General features: G+C 42.0%; 2 protein-coding genes across 6 annotated transcripts in view; both read left to right on the plus strand.

The window, feature by feature from the left end:
* Nucleotides 1-594: 594 nt before the first annotated feature.
* On the plus strand, nucleotides 595-5,576 carry LOC133464127 (opsin-5-like). The gene is made up of 6 exons (XM_061746144.1): nucleotides 595-837; nucleotides 1,503-1,708; nucleotides 3,510-3,609; nucleotides 4,424-4,528; nucleotides 4,629-4,852; nucleotides 4,981-5,576. The coding sequence occupies exons 1-6, from the start codon at nucleotides 699-701 to the stop codon at nucleotides 5,437-5,439; spliced, it is 1,233 nt and encodes a 410-aa protein (XP_061602128.1). The 5' UTR covers nucleotides 595-698; the 3' UTR covers nucleotides 5,440-5,576.
* Nucleotides 5,577-6,419: 843 nt separating this feature from the next.
* vit (vitrin) overlaps nucleotides 6,420-17,950 on the plus strand; it is a 31,737-nt gene continuing 20,206 nt past the window's right edge. For 3 of the 5 annotated variants that reach the window (XM_061746139.1, XM_061746140.1, XM_061746142.1), the window contains exons 1-8: nucleotides 6,420-6,844; nucleotides 13,898-13,986; nucleotides 14,200-14,265; nucleotides 15,423-15,579; nucleotides 15,680-15,813; nucleotides 15,891-15,968; nucleotides 16,776-16,943; nucleotides 17,411-17,455. In XM_061746139.1, coding sequence (XP_061602123.1) covers nucleotides 13,953-13,986; nucleotides 14,200-14,265; nucleotides 15,423-15,579; nucleotides 15,680-15,813; nucleotides 15,891-15,968; nucleotides 16,776-16,943; nucleotides 17,411-17,455 — 682 coding nt within the window. In that variant the 5' untranslated portion in view covers nucleotides 6,420-6,844; nucleotides 13,898-13,952. The remainder of the gene's footprint in view (nucleotides 6,845-13,897; nucleotides 13,987-14,199; nucleotides 14,266-15,422; nucleotides 15,580-15,679; nucleotides 15,814-15,890; nucleotides 15,969-16,775; nucleotides 16,944-17,410; nucleotides 17,456-17,950) is intronic. The other 2 variants (XM_061746141.1, XM_061746143.1) reach the window with 1 other exon arrangement.

A 17,950-nucleotide genomic window follows, 5' to 3' on the forward strand; every position in this document is an offset into this window, starting at 1 on the left:
ATCCACAGGACTTTAAAACAGACTCAGAAATACAAAGGAGCAGCATACAGGAGGAGATGTGGTGTCTTTTTTTTTTTGTGTGTGAGGGTAACACTGCACTTGATTAACAAGTAAAAACATTTCACATTTAAAAACAAATAATTTGACCGGACAGAAGGACTTTTATCTGTGTTTTTAAATAGTTAAGTATGCTGCAATAAGTTTAGCTGAAAACTGTTGTATATTTATTTTTAATCCTCATGTCCTCAAGTCTTAGTGGATGAACTCAAAATGATATTTAAGCTCCACAGACTGAATTAGTGATAAACTTGTAAGAGCAGATGTAAAAGAAGAAGTTGGGGTTTGATCCATTGTTTGATGGGTTTTCTTTATGTTAAATGCCTCTGAATTAACATGTGAGACCAATTCAAGGTGAACGAAAGCCCTCTACCATTAGTTAACTAAACATTTCCCTGTTGGCTAGGTTTTCCACCCGAAACGTCTATCTGCTTAGTTGTTAAGAAATAGATAGGATTACAGCTGCGGTCATTTGAACAGCAAGCGGTCAGGTATTAGTGACTGTGTCTAAGCTGGATTTAAAACCGAAGCGACTGGTCTTCCCCGCCGGTGTCCGACTGCAGAGTTGACAGGAAGCAGAACAGAGCAGAGCCTTTGTTGAGGACAGAAAGAATTCATGCCGAGGCATCGCAGTTTGGACCATGGAAATAACGCTGAAGGGGTTCCCTCTGAAGGTGGTGAATATTCCCTGGAGGAATAATAACCTCAGTACTCAGTATTCAGACACTCCTTTGTCTGACACAGGTGAAACCATCATCGGAGTCTACCTCTTGGTGCTGGGTAAGTCAGCCATCACAATGCAATAGGGTTAAGCATTTAAAAAAAAAGTAAAATAATAGAACAAATACAAATACACAGATCCAGATTGAATGCTGACTTGTATACCTATTGCTCGATTTTTGCTACCCAATAAAGCATGGGGTCATGTAAAAACAGTAAACAAAACTTGCAGTGCACTTGATACTGAAATGCTCCATATTACAGGTTATAAAGTATCATTTGTGAACGGTAAAAGTTCAGGAAATATCTCATCTTGGCTTCAGTTTCAGTCAGCCTTTGACAGGTTAAACACCCCCTGATTTAAAGAATGTTAAATCCATACCGCCAGCAAACAGCGAGATACACATGAAACATCAAATCAACTGCTGTTCTTGGTATTTCTGTGGGCCAGCTCACCGCTGACATGTTGTTCTTGAGGACACTGATCCATCTTTGGTTCATGCCAACTAGTACAGTCAGGTGAGTTTGTGTAACACAGAGGGTGAGATATATACAGAGGTCACTCAACTTAGTTTTCACACTATGACCTGTGCTGAAATATAACCAACCAGGCTTGAGCGCCACTATCAGACTCTAACCAACTCTTTTAGCCAGTCCCACCACCAGTACTGCACCAGCTACTGCCACATATCCACTGAGGGCAGCGTCTGCTTCTCTCTCTGCAGGATGGCTGTCGTGGTTTGGAAACAGCTTAGTGATGTTTGTCCTGTACAGGCAGCGCGCCTCACTCCAACCAACAGATTTCTTCACTTTAAATCTCGCCATCTCGGACGCCAGCATCTCAGTGTTTGGCTACTCCCGAGGAATCTTAGAAATATTCAATATCTTGAAGGACGACGGGTATTGGATCACCTGGATCTGGACTTGTCAGGTAAAACCCACAAGGAAATGATCCCATTCTGAAGGACTGTTTGTTATCTTTTTTTTTTTTGGTTATGTTGTATCCGTCTCAGCATTTTTAAACAAATGTTTAATCGTGCTGCAGAATACCGCGTGGTCAGTAAATCAACAGCAAGGAACGTTAGTTTGAAATGATTTCAAGGTGGTGACTAGGCAGAGCTGCAAAGATCGCGAGGACACGCAGTCGCTCTTTTTGTGCAGTTTCAATTAATGAAGTACATTAAAGGAATCTGCAAAAGTCTTACAGTGAGGTGAATGTGCGTGTGACTGCGTGGTTGTGTATGTGCGAGATTATACTAGTAGCCATGTGGACTGGAGGTTAAATCGGTAATGAGATTACAGTGATGGGGGCTTTTGCATGGGTGAAACTCTGCAAGCAGCATGTCAACAGCCAAACAAGAGCAACGGAGCATTTGTTGTGTATTTTAATCATGGGCTTGTATGCTGCTGTATTAAGGAAACACATTTTGATCCAACAGAATAACATAAGCTATTTGTGTTAACAAAAAATTTAAATAAATATATGTATATATATATATATATATATATATATATATATATATATATATATATATATATATATATATATATATAAAAGGTTGAGCTGTTGAGTGTCAGTACATAAATTAACTTTCTTTGGGATTCCTGTCTCACAGCCTCAGGTTGAAATTAAATAGCTGCCATATTTTAAGTTGGAATTCATCCAGGATGTTTTTCTTGCTAAAGCGTTGGCGTGGCAGAAGCCATGTCATCCATGCAGAAGAGCATCATTTCTCTGCTAAATCGCACAAGACGGAGCAACTGGAAGTGTAATGTGAGTGGAGGACAGTCGAGGCCTGCTGCTCCGAGGCTGCAGCACGGACAAGGAGACGAGCTCATGTTTCACACATCCAGTCCCAAGGAGGAATATTAGGAGCGAAGTATGCCACTCATGGCGTCCCCTGAGAGGTGGGCTGAAAGGTTGAACATCAGAGGCACACAAGAGAAGAAAATACCAGGTGAAAGAAAGAGAGAAGCACGACGGTGAAGGAGACACGCGTGTGAGAAGCAGATAACAGCACAGAGCAGGATGGGGCATGAACCGTTTCACGCTTAGTCAGATCCCTGGGGTTCGAACTCTAGGACATTATTCATAGCAATCCACCCTTAAAGACCTAACAAAATGATTTATTTTTAAAAGTGTATTAAAACATAGTTTTGAAACCATTCCTCCTCTGATACTTTCTATTATTCTCAATTCAGCAACATCTTATTTTGTGCTCCAGGATGTAGATGGAGCAGAAGCACAATACAACTTAATGATCTTAGATGATCAGATAACACCAAATTCATACTTTATTTGAATAACAGACAAGTTCAGAATTAAAAGCATGCTTTTTTTTATCCTAGCAGTCCACTAACCTGAAAAAAGTGATGACCAGCCAATAGGATTAAGACTAAGGAAGATCAAGAATGTAATCAGTGAGGGACCTTAAATGAGCTGCGTCACCTGGACGTGGCCCAGTGGGGTGCAGATTCTTGCACAGTTGGAGCCAAACCAAAGCACAGTAACATCATTCCCCAGAGGAAGAGCTGGAATTAAAAGATAATTGGTCTGAGATAATGGACATTCATTCAACAATAAATTGAAGGAAATTCTGTCAACAGCTTCATTTTTAATTTACTTTTCCCGCTGCTCCCGGTTTAATAGTCTTACCGTCCTCAAGACTCAAAGATATCTCTAAAAATGTAATTTAATGAATCAACAATTGCCTCTCCGTGTCTCTTTCCAGGTAGATGGCTTCCTCACGTTGCTCTTCGGCCTTGTAAGCATCAACACTTTGACCGTCATCAGCGTCACGAGATATATCAAAGGATGCCATCCACAGAAAGGTCAGAGCGAACCCCCCTGAATTACAGTGAGAAAACATAAAGTTTTTATATATATCGGCATGGCGGCCTGGCCCACATTCCAGCAGGTCTTTATCTGACAGAAAAATGTGTGTTTTTGCAGCTAATGAAACCTTATTACCAACTTCAGCTATGGGAATAACCGCCACTTGTCTCCAGCGATTCAGTTTATATTTCTCCAACATGTGATTAAGTCAATTTGAGGTAACCGTTTCTTTTTTGGGGGGCTGTAAGTGATGCTAAAGAATGTTTTAATTACATGGAAATTAGGTTGAGCAATTGCGTCTGATTTTATTGTGTTTGTGGTTGTTCATAAAACGCACGCTTTATGAACTTGTCTTTGGGTTTGCCCTTGAGATGTCTGGTTGAACCTCTGCAGGTGAGTAGCCGTATAAGAGGAAGCCAGTGGCAAAAGTACAGCATTAGACTCGCTTTAGTACGGGATATTGACAAGAAACATTTGAAAGCTGCTCGGAAACAGAACAGACTATTTTCTTTTCTTCCCCTGAATATAAAACTATGTGCACTTTGTCAACAGAGGTTCTTTTCACTCGCAGATGTTTGCAAAGGCCGTTGATGTAAGAAAAGACTTCATTGTTCAACAAATGTCACAAAATATTGACATTCATAGCCAGTCAAGAATTTTTCCTTTCGAGCATTTCACTGTTTCTGATCTGTTTTTGCCAAGATCCTAACATTTAAAACTTTTAAAATGCAAACACCCCCACACAACTGTTTTCAAACCTTGGTACTTTTAGTGTGTGTTGTGCTCATGTGTTTTCTCCTGTTTTTGCAGCTCACTGCATCAGCATCAATACAATTGCAGTATCACTACTCCTCATTTGGACTGGAGCGATGTTCTGGTCTGTGGCTCCGCTGCTGGGATGGGGCAGCTACACAGGTCTGTCTTATATATGTATGACACATAGCTATACATATAAAAACCTGAAACAGTATGAATGCTGAGGCATGCTGTGATCTCTGTGTATTCTGTTCCTTAGATCGGGGTTATGGCACCTGTGAGGTGGACTGGTCCAAAGCCAATTACTCCACCTTTTACAAGTCCTACATCATCTCCATCCTAGTCTTCTGCTTTTTCATCCCCGTTAGCATCATGGTTTTCTCCTACGTCTCCATTATCAACACTGTTAAAAGCACAAATGCCATGTCAGCGGATGGTTTTCTCTCTGCCCGCCAAAGGAAAGTAGAGAGAGATGTCACAAGGGTGGGTCTAAAGGAGAGTGATCAAGTTTATTTCTGAGCTTCTTCTATGGAAAAGGCTGTTTGGAAAGGTTTTACTGCAAAGATTCTTCTTTTCTCCTTACTGACAATTGCTTCCTCATGTCTCTCTAGATTTCCATTGTAATCTGCACAGCTTTCATCATGGCCTGGTCACCATATGCAGTGGTGTCTATGTGGTCAGCCTGGGGCTTCCACGTGCCAAGCACGACCAGCATCATCACGCGACTCTTCGCCAAGTCCGCCAGCTTCTACAACCCTCTCATATACTTCGGCATGAGCTCCAAATTTCGCAAGGACATCTCCATATTGCTGCCGTGTACGGCGGAGAACAAGGACGTGGTGCGTCTGCAACACTTTAAAAACATCAAACCCAAGGCAGAGCCCCCTCTTCCACCTGCATTGCTTCCTCTTCAGAAGCTTCAGGCTAAATACACGGCAGGAGAGCTGAAGCAGTCCAATCCTGACAGCGACTCGGGGGTCAACAGCGCTCCGCACACTCCTCCGGAGGTCTTCCACATTGATGTGCCATCGCACGTTGAAACATCTGAGTACTGGTGTGACAGACTCTGAAGACTCTTTCTATTCCACTTGAACCAGCACTTGAAGAACAACGGGAGATTGAGAGTATTTTTTTATCTTTTGGTCTTACCTGTGTTCATAAACTGTACGTGTAATGTATGTTAATAAATTGTTTTCTGAAGCTCAAATAGGATTTCACCACACTTTTTACGCCTTACTATTTTTCATTCAGTTGAAAGTTGTCATGACAACATGCAATGTGAAGCAATGCATTTGAAGATTTAATCAAATCCTCTGAAAGGTATCCAGCTCATGAAAAGTGGTCCAATACAGAAGCTGGACAAGAGATGCACAATAGCATCTGGATATACTTTAGCTGCTCCTAACCGATCTGGAGCGTGTGATGGTGATGTAGTACGATTATTTCCTCAGTTGCCTCTGTAAATACTGCAGATTACATTCTGTCAATTAGCAGTCAACACATCCCCACTCATTCAGGAATCTTTCCATCTAAGTTTTTCTTTAAAACAAAACAGATGATCTGAAAACTCCAGACGATAGGTCACGTAACGTAGAATGCTGTCAGAGTCGTGGTACTCGTGGAGTAGAAAATAGTACTAAAACACCATCCGATCTGCTTTATCTACTTTGTCCATGAAGTTTTGATCTTTAAAGAAAAAAAAAAAGCTCCTGGTGGTTTCTGCAAAGATTGTAATCACATACACAAAGGGCTCTTTTACAGCAGCACTTGAGACCTTGAAATCCAAATGGCAGGCAACCATCCATACAGTGCTCAATGGCAACACCTTGCCTGCCAATCTTCATAAACCAACTCGCGCTGGGAGGGGCTGGAGGGGGCTGGAGGGGGCACAGCAGCTCGCCAAAAGCCACTAACTCCAAAAATGACAGTGGATGTGATTCTGTCTGCTCCCAAAGCAGGTGTTGATTGGTTTATGTGGCGGAGGAGGAGTGATTGCTCCTGTGGAGGCTGACGCACTCGCTTTTGGTTGATTCATTTCTTCGCCTGAGCTGGGTTCAGTTACAGAGCACAAGATTACCAGAATAATTACTCCTTTTATTTATTTTTTTTTCTTTGGTTACATAACAGGCTAACTTTCTTAGATGGCATGCTAAATGCGTGAGAGAAGAGGAGAAAAAAAAGGTGTTGGCTGCTGCGTCCTCTCCTCTCCGGTGCGTCCTCCCCAGATGACCCCGGGTGCCTGATCCTGCTCTGCCGGGGTTAAAAGCTGCTCAAGCTGCAGTGGGACGGCCAAGCAGGGGAATCTCTGCACTTTTAATGAGCACTGCGATCAGGCACGACGTAAAAGTCCAGGTGGAGCAAAAAGGAGCTTGCACACGCGCCTGCAGCTCCACACCATTTTCAGGGGCGAATAAAAGGGAAAGTGCGCAGGGAATTAACTTTTTAAGGCGCAGAGGATTATTTTACCTTACCCAGGTGAGTTCTCTTTCATTGCACTTCGAGGATGACGATTTAAAAGAGAAAGCCAACAAACAGCTCCAAGCATGAAAGGAGGATTTTTTTTCTGTTTCCCTTTCCGTGGCGTGGGTGAATTATCAACTTGTGAATTGATTCACAAGTGCGTGTAAATGATGCGCACTGCGTTTAGAAGTAAATAAACTGATTCTCTGGGGAATTTTGATGCATACTGCGTGTTTTTCACGAGAATTTTATGTATTTTTCATTTAGTTTTTCTTTTGAGATACATGGCTCACAATTTCACCTGATTTTAGGATTTAACAGGACGCTCATAAAACCAATATTTAAAAAAAAATCTATCTTTGTGCTTGTTTTATTTCTGCCAAATCACTCATAGTTGTCCTAGACTAAAACAAAAAACTGGCATGTTGTAATTATTAAAAGGATAACCATCTTAGCTTATAACAGTGATGTTTGGCAAATAATCCTGATTTTTCCTCTCAACTATCCCAAGCCCTTACCTAGTTCTGCCACTGCCTAAAAGGTGAGTTTTTCAGTTTTCAACCTGTGATTTAACCTTTAGAAATTATGTTTGACATTTCCTGGAGTGTTTTACTGACTATTCTGCATGTTTTCAAAGAGACTGATGAAGCGCAGATGGTCTCCATACAATATGTCCAGCAGCAAGCTGCAGGCTGTGGCTTGCATTGAAGCCGGTGCCAAGAATTAAAGTAATTCAACCTGTGCAGAGCTTGATAAACAAATACAGCCTCACCAAAAGAAAATTCAAAAATGACCCTGTAGAGACATGTTTATTCTCTCCTCACACATCTAACACCCTTACAGCATGATTCTGACACCTCTGAATGGTGGCCTGACACATTTCCTGAGAATGTGTCTGTAAATACAGCCTCGCGTCAGGCATGCCTTCATTCAGGAACATGGTGAAATCAAGTTCTCAGCTTCTCATGGCTCTCAAATGAGCTGCAGTTCCCTTTATTTCTTAACCTCGATGTGTTTCCGCCAGTCACCCACAGACTTGGAATGTGGCTGCTGCTGAAATGCAGGAAATTGGAAATACAGTCCTTGTGCTTGGTGTTGAGATGCATGTCCCCAACGTTCACACTTAATGTTGGAAACACACAGTTTCAGGGCTGAAACTCAGTATGTATTTAGTGCTTATGAACAGCCACTTTTGAGCACCTTTTAAGACTCAGGTGAACCGGTCACAGGTGTGTGTGGTCTGCCCACACTTGAGGACTCATTGTGTCCCGGTCTTTGAAATACCCACATGCAGTGTATACACATCCTGTTTTAGTATGGTATACTTTTAAAATTCCTGCCAGGTGGGAAATAGTGATGTCAGCTGTTACTCAGCTGTTGCAGTGGTTGTCTTACAGTTGGAAGATTGGTAGTTTGATACTTATCGATACGTGATAATTGAAACAAAAGCACTGCAGAGTGTTTAGAAGTGCTGAAAAACTTTGTAGAATCTGAACATGGTTAAAAAGTTGGGTGTATGTAACATTATTATACGTTTTTGCATTTATATAAAAGGAAATGTTCCTGCAGGAGCTGAAAATGTGAATTTCACAGGCTTCAAGAGATCAGCTGGCTTTGCACAAACCCGCCTGGCCTTGTGCAAGCTTTCTAAAGGTTGTGTGGTGCACGTAATCCACATTATAGTGACACTAATTTCACAAGCTGAATTGCACTTTAATACCCCAAACTATGCAACCTGTCTGATCGGATATGCTTTCTACAAAGGGACCAGGGCCAGCGCTCTTAAACGTGGCTGTAGAAGTCAGTTCGGGTTCTTCGTACATTTTCTTGTAGCAGTTTACGTGTTTATGGTTTGTTTGATTTGTGTCTCCACCCAGCTGAAATTAGATGTTGGAGATTCTCAGAATGACTGAGAATAAAAGTGGTATGACATCAGAGGTGATCTGAAAGTCATGCCATTGACTCAGCTCATACCTTATCTAAACATCAAGGCAGGTGTACTTCAGATGGGACGCTTAGAGTGCATTCTGATTTATGTCTGGAAAGCATTCTCCAACGTTAACGTAGTTAACTTTGAGCGTGAGTGTGTGTCTACCAGGTTGTGTCTCTGCAAGTCCCTTCAGGATCTATTATCTACTGTTCAGGAAACTCCCCACAGTGTTTGTCAGAGGACGTAATTTACTCCATGTGCCTTAAAGAGAGATCTCACTCGGAGAACATAAATTAAAAGGTCTCAAATTGCTGTGACCTCTTTTGTTCATTTCAGTCTGTCTTGTGGTGTCACACATCTCTGCAGAGGAACAGAAACCCAGAGGAGGGATTTCCATGCTGAATGTGGCTCAGGTTTTTGGAAAGGTTTAGTTCAGTGCTTCGTGTCTACAGCTGATCTTACCTACTGTAAATGTAGGTCAGGTTTCTGATGCCTCACTCTCCCATTTCCTGTGCTGTGGATGTACATATCTGTCCCAGCTTGTTCCCAGACTATGCTTTCCTCCCCCTGCACGGACAAATTGCAGTCCTTGCTGTGCAGAAGTCATCTACCTACTTGTCAAAGCACAGCACTGGCTCACACATGCTGCAGCGGGGAAACTCCTGCAGCTGCTTTGTTATGATACGTCATATTTGCAATATATTCACCTTAATGTTACCATCGTGGTGCCGTCATAATTATTCTTATCACTATGACGGTGTTGTACAGTGAACTTAAGAGGAGCTGGTAGAGGATGATTTGTGTCGCAGAGACTGGGATAGTTATCTCCTCCTGTTTTCAACTGTCACGCTACTTTACAGTAAGATAAGCAGCTGTCAGTTGTTGAAACATACAAACAATACATCTTCCTCTCTTAGCAAAAAAACATTGAGCATGCTTATAAATGTAAAGTTTCTACGACGATATGAACATGCTAATAACCTTTTTATATCATCAGTTTTGCAGCAAATTTTAAATTCTTAAAGCACCACAAAAATATTTATGATAAACATGATCAAGATATCAGTTGCAATTTCATCTTAAAGAACATCTGATTTCTTTTTGGTGCGTGTCTTGTCGTTCTCATGTCCTCTGTTCCTGCTATCAGCAAAAACACGCCAAAGTAGGTTTTGATTCCTGTGCCGGCCGTCTCTTGCGGTAACAACGAATCGCCTTGTGGAACATACGTCACCAATGTTATGTTAGTAAATGTTATGGCAAATGTGCAAGGAGACTCAAGAAAGTGATGCCAAGAGTGTGACTGAGCAAGAGTTCAAACTAGATCTATCTTGAGCAGTGTTGTGAAAGTGACTCCACGCCTCTAGTGGGAGCCTCTGAGCTAAAAGTTGGTTAAAGTTTCTTTGTGCTGCTTGTTTATCAGATGCTGTCCCTTTTTTTAAGCTCCATCCTATGGTTTCATCCTGTATCTGGAAAAGAAAACATACTGTTTTAGTTCCAGTCTTATTCATCGATATCATGTGACGTCACACAGTACTCGCAGCGCCATCTTGAGGACCGACTTGCAACATGCCGTCTATCTGTTGTGCCGTTGGATGCGACAATAATAAGTCTAAAAAAACGGGACTGACCTTTTACCAGTGCTTTAAGTGGGCCGTGGGATATTGTGATATTTAAATGTTCTTCTATTTTCTTCCTGTCACTCGTGTTGAAAGCCCGTTGAAAGCGCTGTAGGAAACAGTCATGATGAGGAACGGCTGATCCAGTTAGTTGAAATGAGAAGTTATCTCTATGATTCCTCATTTCACCACAAAAACCACAATAAAGTGGCATAAATAAATAATATCCTATTATTATATAGGTCCCGGAACATCGGACGGGAGGGAGAGAAAAGGTCCTGTAAGTGGTGAAAAAAACAACATTTAATAACTGCGTGTGGTGACGCAATCAAACAGCAAACAGCGTGGAATGAGCGGCGTGTGGTGTTAAAGTGGTTTTATAATAGATCCATGTGTTAAATGCAGCAAATATGTCAGCATGTCAGATCATTACTGAGATGTGGGGAAAAAGCAGAGGACACGAGAAATTATCCAGGCTGAGTTGGATTTGGGAAACGGCTTGGAGCTTCGCCGGTGTATGGAGAAAGATTGTGGACCAGGTAGATATATGTCCGCAAACGACAAATCTGGCAGGTTTTTGGCAGACTGGAGTGGAGTCAGTAATTGATTAGCTATATACGGATCGAAACCTAAAGTGTCAATTTTCTGTAGATACCGTTGCTGTTCTTCGGGAGTTAAGTGAGTTATTAGGTGAGACGTCATATTGGCTGCGCGACGTGAAGGTCCTCGGTCGGTCCTCAAGATGGCGCTGACAACAAAAAATGTCACGTGACTGAAACCCATGAATTGAGGCCTCGTTAAAGTTTATTCCCTCCTGATTGGCCAGCTTCTGGAAGCCTACCCAGAGGCAGCACCCGGTAGTTTTGAGCTGTTATTTTCAACTAGATTCTGTGTTCGGCAATTCTGTTCTCATATGTTCACCTCAGTATCTGAAAATTTGGTCATATTGAGTGTAAACATCAGGAAGGTATTTCCTGCTTTTGAAAATGAGGCGCAGAGAAGCCCAAGTACCGAGACAAGACTCTCTCAATTGAAGTCATTCACAATTAAAAGACCCAATTGAAGCTGCAAGCAGCGATGAACGGGCCCTCGCACTCATGGCCATCGCCCCCCTCCCCGGGTTCCCCCCACATTCCTAGGTCAATAATACTATAAAAAGTGCCTTTGCTGTTCACATAAAACTCAACTTATCATCATAAGCATATCAGAAATTACACCATCCACGACTCTCTATGTCAAACCATTCAAAAGGTATGGCAGAAAGTAGGAACTATCAAATATGGACCAACCAGATGAAGGGGGCGCGCGCTTTATGGCATCTATCTTTGCCACGGTAACGCTTTTGACTGAGAAAAGTAATGCGCATCGTCGCTGGATCGAGATGCACATTTTGATGTATAACACACCTGGGTGCACGTTACGGTTCGGGCCGCATTAACGGCCGGCATAAATTGCGGCAAAATTACATGATTAATTCAAAATGGCCGACTTCCTGTTTGGTTTCGGTAGTTCGGTAGTGGTTTCCTGTTAGGTATAGTCTGTAATGTTGGAGAGCTGGCAAGATTTGAAAGTGGCACCTCCTCTAAGCCCCACCCCCTCCTCCCCCTCCCGTCAGCGCTCCATCCAAAGTCACGGCCCCACAAACTTTGGGGAACGCGCAAAGTCGAGTTTTCCAGGACATTTTGGACAGCACATTTTCAACAAAACTACCCCATGTCTCATTCACCTGTAAGCGAGGCCGGTTTTAGGGGGGGCCGCGTACCCTACGGCGTAGCCTGTGGCAACAGAGCCTGCACGGCACCGCAGCGCACCGGCACTCTCCGCCCTCGCCGGGGAGACGCCTCCATCCCCACGGACCCCCATACTGCGTTGGTGTAACACGGAACCATAAATCAGCCTTCAGCCTTCAGCCTTCAGCGTGTGCTCCGTGGCAGACCCCCAGTAGCAAACAACCTGTGCCGCAGAATCGCACTTTGGCTTTCTTTTTTTAGCAGGGCAGGCCGTTACAAGTAACGCTGGAGGTGGTATTTTTGGCTGCGTTCTCTCGTTTTCTCTGCCATTCTTCAGCAAACGTGACTCGAGTGTGTGAAGTTTTCCGGCAAGATTTTCAACGTGACGAGTGCGCGCATGGGACAGAGAGGGGCGTGGGCGGGACTTAAAATGAAGGCATCTGATTGGTTCTTTCCCCCCTGCCAAGCCTCTGGTCCTCTGACCAATCCGTTTCATTCGGTGCGCAAAAAACAGACTGGTCAGAGGTTTTACAGGATTAAAGCTGTCAGAGAGGTCGGATTTTTATTATTATTATATTATTATTTTATTTTATTCACTGTCTACTCTCAGGATGGAAGGACCATTTCACCCAGTATGTTTTTGAATACGATTACAGACTATACCTTTAAGTTGCGACATGATACAGGTGTGTAGCGATTTTCGTGCATGTACGTCAAACCGTATTGTGGGGCTTGAGGCACAAAGTTTTCTAGGGGGCGCTGTTGAGCCATTAGGCCACGCCCATTAATGCAAACCATTAAATATATAATTTTTCGCCAGGCCTGGCTTGCGTGCAAAATTTGGTGACTTTTGGGGAACGTTTAGGGGAGCAAAAAGGCCCTCATTTCGTCGGAAGAAGGAAAAAAGAAATTCCTACAGATACAATAGGGCCTTTGCACTGTCAGTGCTTGGGCCCTAATAAACCATGAGAGTTGTTTTTTAGAAAAACCTCTGCACTTTAGAGCAATCACTACTAAAATGAAGCAGTATATTCAAGTATTTTAAATGGAGTATTCATCTAACAATGCTAATACACAGCAAACATCCTGAACTGCAGCACACCTGAGAGTACTTACCTGTTTCCCAGGATGAGATTGAAGCTGCTTGTGTCTGGCAGCAGGGATGTTACATTACAACTCCGGGGGGGATGCCTCAGCCGTACCCTCTTGAACTTGTTCACACAAGCTTCAACCAAGATTTAAATCTTTGCAGTATAACATCTGTCTCTGAATGGCGGACACATGAAGGTTATACTCACTTAGAAAAACAAACTGTGAGTAAGATCCAGCTTGATGTGGATGTTACCCTCAAACAAAGAAACTGTGTGACTCAACACAGTTCCCCAGCCCTTCCGCATTGAGCTGTGTGTGCTCTCTAATAAGTCTCGTTCCAAAGTTACCACAGGGACAACTCTGTGGGAGAGCTCAGATGTTGGATTTGCAGCCTCTGATTGTCTAAAATATAGTGTTCATCTGGTCTGACCAATCTTGTGACACAGAACTCATAATAGAAAGAAGATGTTTCACAGGCCATGGTGGCTTTGTGAACACAACATGAGTTGGTCGGCTCGGTCTGTCTGTCTACGCCTACGGCATATACCCATAAATATTATGTTGCTGACTAGAATAGGTTTTACTCTGTCTTGATTCCAATACATTTCTCAGAAATATAATTTTCAGATTAGCTTTCTTGTAAACAAGGAGCACATGACGGGTTTTAGAGGATAATAGTCAACTTTTCTGTCTCTTTAAGGTTGTGCGGTTATAAGGACTCTTGGCTGACCCGTTTACCCAACGCAGCACCCATCATGATCAGAGGATCGGTCCCTGTCATCATCTGCGGTGAGGAAGCAGCCTGTCTCATCCCAGAATGCAGCATGTTGTTGTGTAAACTGGTTTTACATAAATCCTTCTCGACTGCAGTGTTTCATTTGACCATTTGAATCAGCTCACAGAGTCAAATAGCGGCATCAATGAGATCATGCATGTCCAGTAAAGACACTGATGATTATCTTTGTTTGATCTTATGTGGAACTGCCTTTGCCTCACCTGCAGCGCTGCTCCTGTCCTGCGTCTGCTGGGCCAAGCCTGGTGGATCAAAGGGCAAGAAACCAAAGCAAGGTAACAAACAAGCCTGAAAAGTGGCGTTTTTAAAGCAAATAACCATTTCAACAACATATTTTGATGTGGTGGCAGATCGTGAAACACACTGAAAGACAATTGCCACCATTATGTTTGTACTGTAGGTGATAAATCTTTATGGGCTCAAATTAAAGCCATAAATATTGTTTTTTGGCACTACCTTGTTCTCTATAGCTGATATAACATGAATTACTCCTATGTGGTATCAATAAAGTTCTTATTTTTGCTTTCTGAGAAAATTAAATATATTATATTTGGTGCCTAACTGTTTCCCAAGTATATTAGTGCATGTGGGAATGAATAAATGAGACGTAAAACGTAAATTTCTTTGTAGAAAGGCGCTTTATGAAAATAAGTCCATTTACTTGTATTAGTTTGCAGCGCAGTCTTGAACATCCAATATGGCGGCGACGTCAGTAGGCGATGCAATGTGCTGATTGGCTATCCAGAAACACTTTGAAACCCGTGCCAAAGATCGCTTATTGGCTCTTATTATTGACACGTCAAAACAGTGCCATAATTCGCCATAATTCGTAGTTGTAAAAAAAGTTTCTAGCTTTTGTAAAAAAGTTTGTAGCTTTGTATGTCCAATGTTGCTCACAGACGAATTAATTCCACAGCTACAAAAAGGTTTTACAGATGCACAAAATATTTCTACAAGTACAAATATGTTTTGCAAGTACAAATATTTTTTGCAAGTACAAATATTTTTTGCAAGTACAAATATTTTTTGCACACGCACAAAATATTTCTACAAGTACAAAGTTTATTTACAGATACAAAATATTTATGGCTTTAATTTGAGCCCATAAATCTTTACTAGATGAATAAATAAAATGTCAGTAAAGGTCCGTTGTAAATTTTTTGCAAATACGGGCTTGAAAGTGAATAAATGTGGGACTGGAACTGGAAAATGTGATCAACTGAAAAAAAACTGAATTCAAAAGAAAAAAAAAAAGTACTAGCAGTAATTAAAAGGTAAATGAGTTATAGTATTGCTAAGAAAAAAAAACATAGTTAACTATCCAGTTTGTGAAAGATAAAAGATAATTTCCCCTAAAAGTGTTTCAAACCAAATACTAACTGTAACTGATCCATCTTTTTGTCCAACCATCCTTCTCCCCGTCTGTCCACAGTCGTTCCAGATATTGAGTGTGATGTCAGAGCAGGAAAGATCAACCTGGAAGAGTTCATAGCAAGATGTCCTGCACAGTGTAAGGAATCCAGGATGAAGGTCTACGGGACGGACGTGTTTGCCTCCATCTCCAGCATCTGTAACGCAGCCATCCACAGGTCAGCAGTGGAGGGATGAAGGGAGATGACTCCCGTCTGAGACGTGATGCCCAAAACTGTCTCGTTATCTTTTTATTTGATAAAAACATTGTTTCCGCAGTGGGGTCATCACAAACACGGGGGGCAAGGTGATTGTGAAGAAGATGGCCGGGCAGAACATCTACAAAGGCAGCAACTCCAATGGGGTTCGCTCGCTGTCCCTTCCCAAGTGGAGAGAGTCGTTTGTTGTCTCAGGTACTGATGAAGACGTAGATCCTGTTGAACTCGGTTCTCAGGAGTTCGCTCTCCAACTGAACTCTGTCATTTTTCAGTGGGAAAGCCAAAGAAAGGAGTCATCTACCCATCTACTCTGGACTACGTTCCTTCAAGACCAACCTACGTAAACACGGGTAAGAGCAGGGTTATGTGTTAAATATAGTGGTTTCAAATAATACCTAGACATCATGTTTGAGCAATACCTGGAACAATACAATAAGACAAAGCATACATTATCTCAAAATCTTTCAGTTGTGTTTTAACACCTCAGCTATACAGGACTGTCTCAGAAAATTAGAATATTGTGATTTTCTGTAATGCAATTACAAAAACAAAAATGTCATAAATTCTGGATTCATTACAAATCAACTGAAATATTGCAAGCCTTTTATTATTGCTGATCATGGCTTGCCTTACAGCTTAAGAAAACTCAAATATCCTATCTCAAAAAATTAGAATATTCTGGGAATCTTAATCTTAAAATGTAAGCCATAATCAGCAATATTAAAATAATAAAAGGCTTGCAATATTTCAGTTGATTTGTAATGAATCCAGAATGTATTCAATTTTTGTTTTTTTAATTGCATTAAAGAAAATAAAGAACTTCATCACAATATTCAAATTTTCTGAGACAGTCCTGTATATATTATTATATTGTTTTAGTATAAAGTAGTGGGTGCTGCATGTTAAGGTATCCGACCAGTTTGCTGAAGTTTTTAATCATCCATCCCGACACGTCGCTGGTTCAGCACGTTCTGGAGATGAAAGGTTACCGGGAAAACATCCCCACGCTTGACTCTGGCATGTTAAACTTCACTCAGCTTGAATGAGGAGTTGGATTGTTGCAGTCGGCTGAAGAATGACAAGAATGTATTACAACGCAGAGGTTACTGAGACTGCTCTTCCTCCTTGTACTTGACTGCTCTCTCGTCTCCGCTCAGGTCAAAAAGAGGACAAATCACCTGCGGCCACCACAGCGGTGCCAACGACAACAACTCCTGTAGTTACCACCACGACGCCGGAGCCCACCACCACCACCACCACCACACCCCCCCCACCAACACCTACCACCAGGGCCCGAGCCGTCGCCCATAAACCCCGGGATGCAGGTGAACGAAACCCGCCTGGGCAGCCAGCACGCTGCCTAGTTAACATTTTACTTACAACATTAGCAACTTGTAATTAGAAATGACACAACACGCCTTCCTTGCTGTGAAACTGAGCGATGGAGATGAATGATTGCTGATGGCAAATACGCATGGTTACAACAGCAATTATGAGCAATTACAGTTACTCTGCGATGAACCTAATACAGTGCTGTTTGGCTGCATGACTGGCTTAATAGTAGATCAGAAAGCCTTTCATCGCTGATTAAATGAAAACACAGACGGTAATCACTGTATGTCTGCACTGTTTTGGATAGAAATACAGCCACAGTGAGTAGACAGGGCCACTGTATCTTAAGGTATGTGTGCAAATGAGATGGGCAGTGTGCCAGACAACCTCCCTTTCATTTTCTGTAACCAAATCTGTCTTCTCTCCATACTGGCACCCCATTTGTCTTCTTTCTGTCTAGGCAGCAGTCACCCGTACCTCGCCCATGTGGCTGGCACAGGTTCAAGTAAGTGGAGCAAAGTGGTCTTTTTTTTTCTTTTTCTGAGGGGGCTGGTGTGAGGGTTGTTAATGACATTTGGGAATATGTGTTCACATCAAGCATGGGGCATTTGGTTTACATATTCCTCTGAGAAGGGCATAAATCTACGGAAGAGTATTAGGGCCAGGCAGGAGAAAAATAAAAATAATATTTTAGAGGAGCAAGATTTTTCTTTTCAGTCGAAATGTCGAGAAAAAAGTTGAAATGTCGAGAATTATGGTGAAGTACTATTTCGACTTTATTCACGAAATTTTGACTTTATTCTTGAAATTGTATTTCAATATTAATCTCGAAATTTCGACTTTATTCACGAAATTTCGACTTTATTCTCGAAATTTCGACTTTATTCTTGAAATTGTATTTCAACATTAATCTCGAAATTTCGACTTTATTCAGGAAATTTCGACTTTTTCTCGACATTTCGACTTTTTTCTCGAAATTGTACTTCAACATTAATCTCGA

The sequence above is a fragment of the Cololabis saira genome, chromosome 17 (assembly GCF_033807715.1).
Source record: "Cololabis saira isolate AMF1-May2022 chromosome 17, fColSai1.1, whole genome shotgun sequence".
Taxonomy (NCBI): Eukaryota; Metazoa; Chordata; class Actinopteri; order Beloniformes; family Belonidae; genus Cololabis; species Cololabis saira.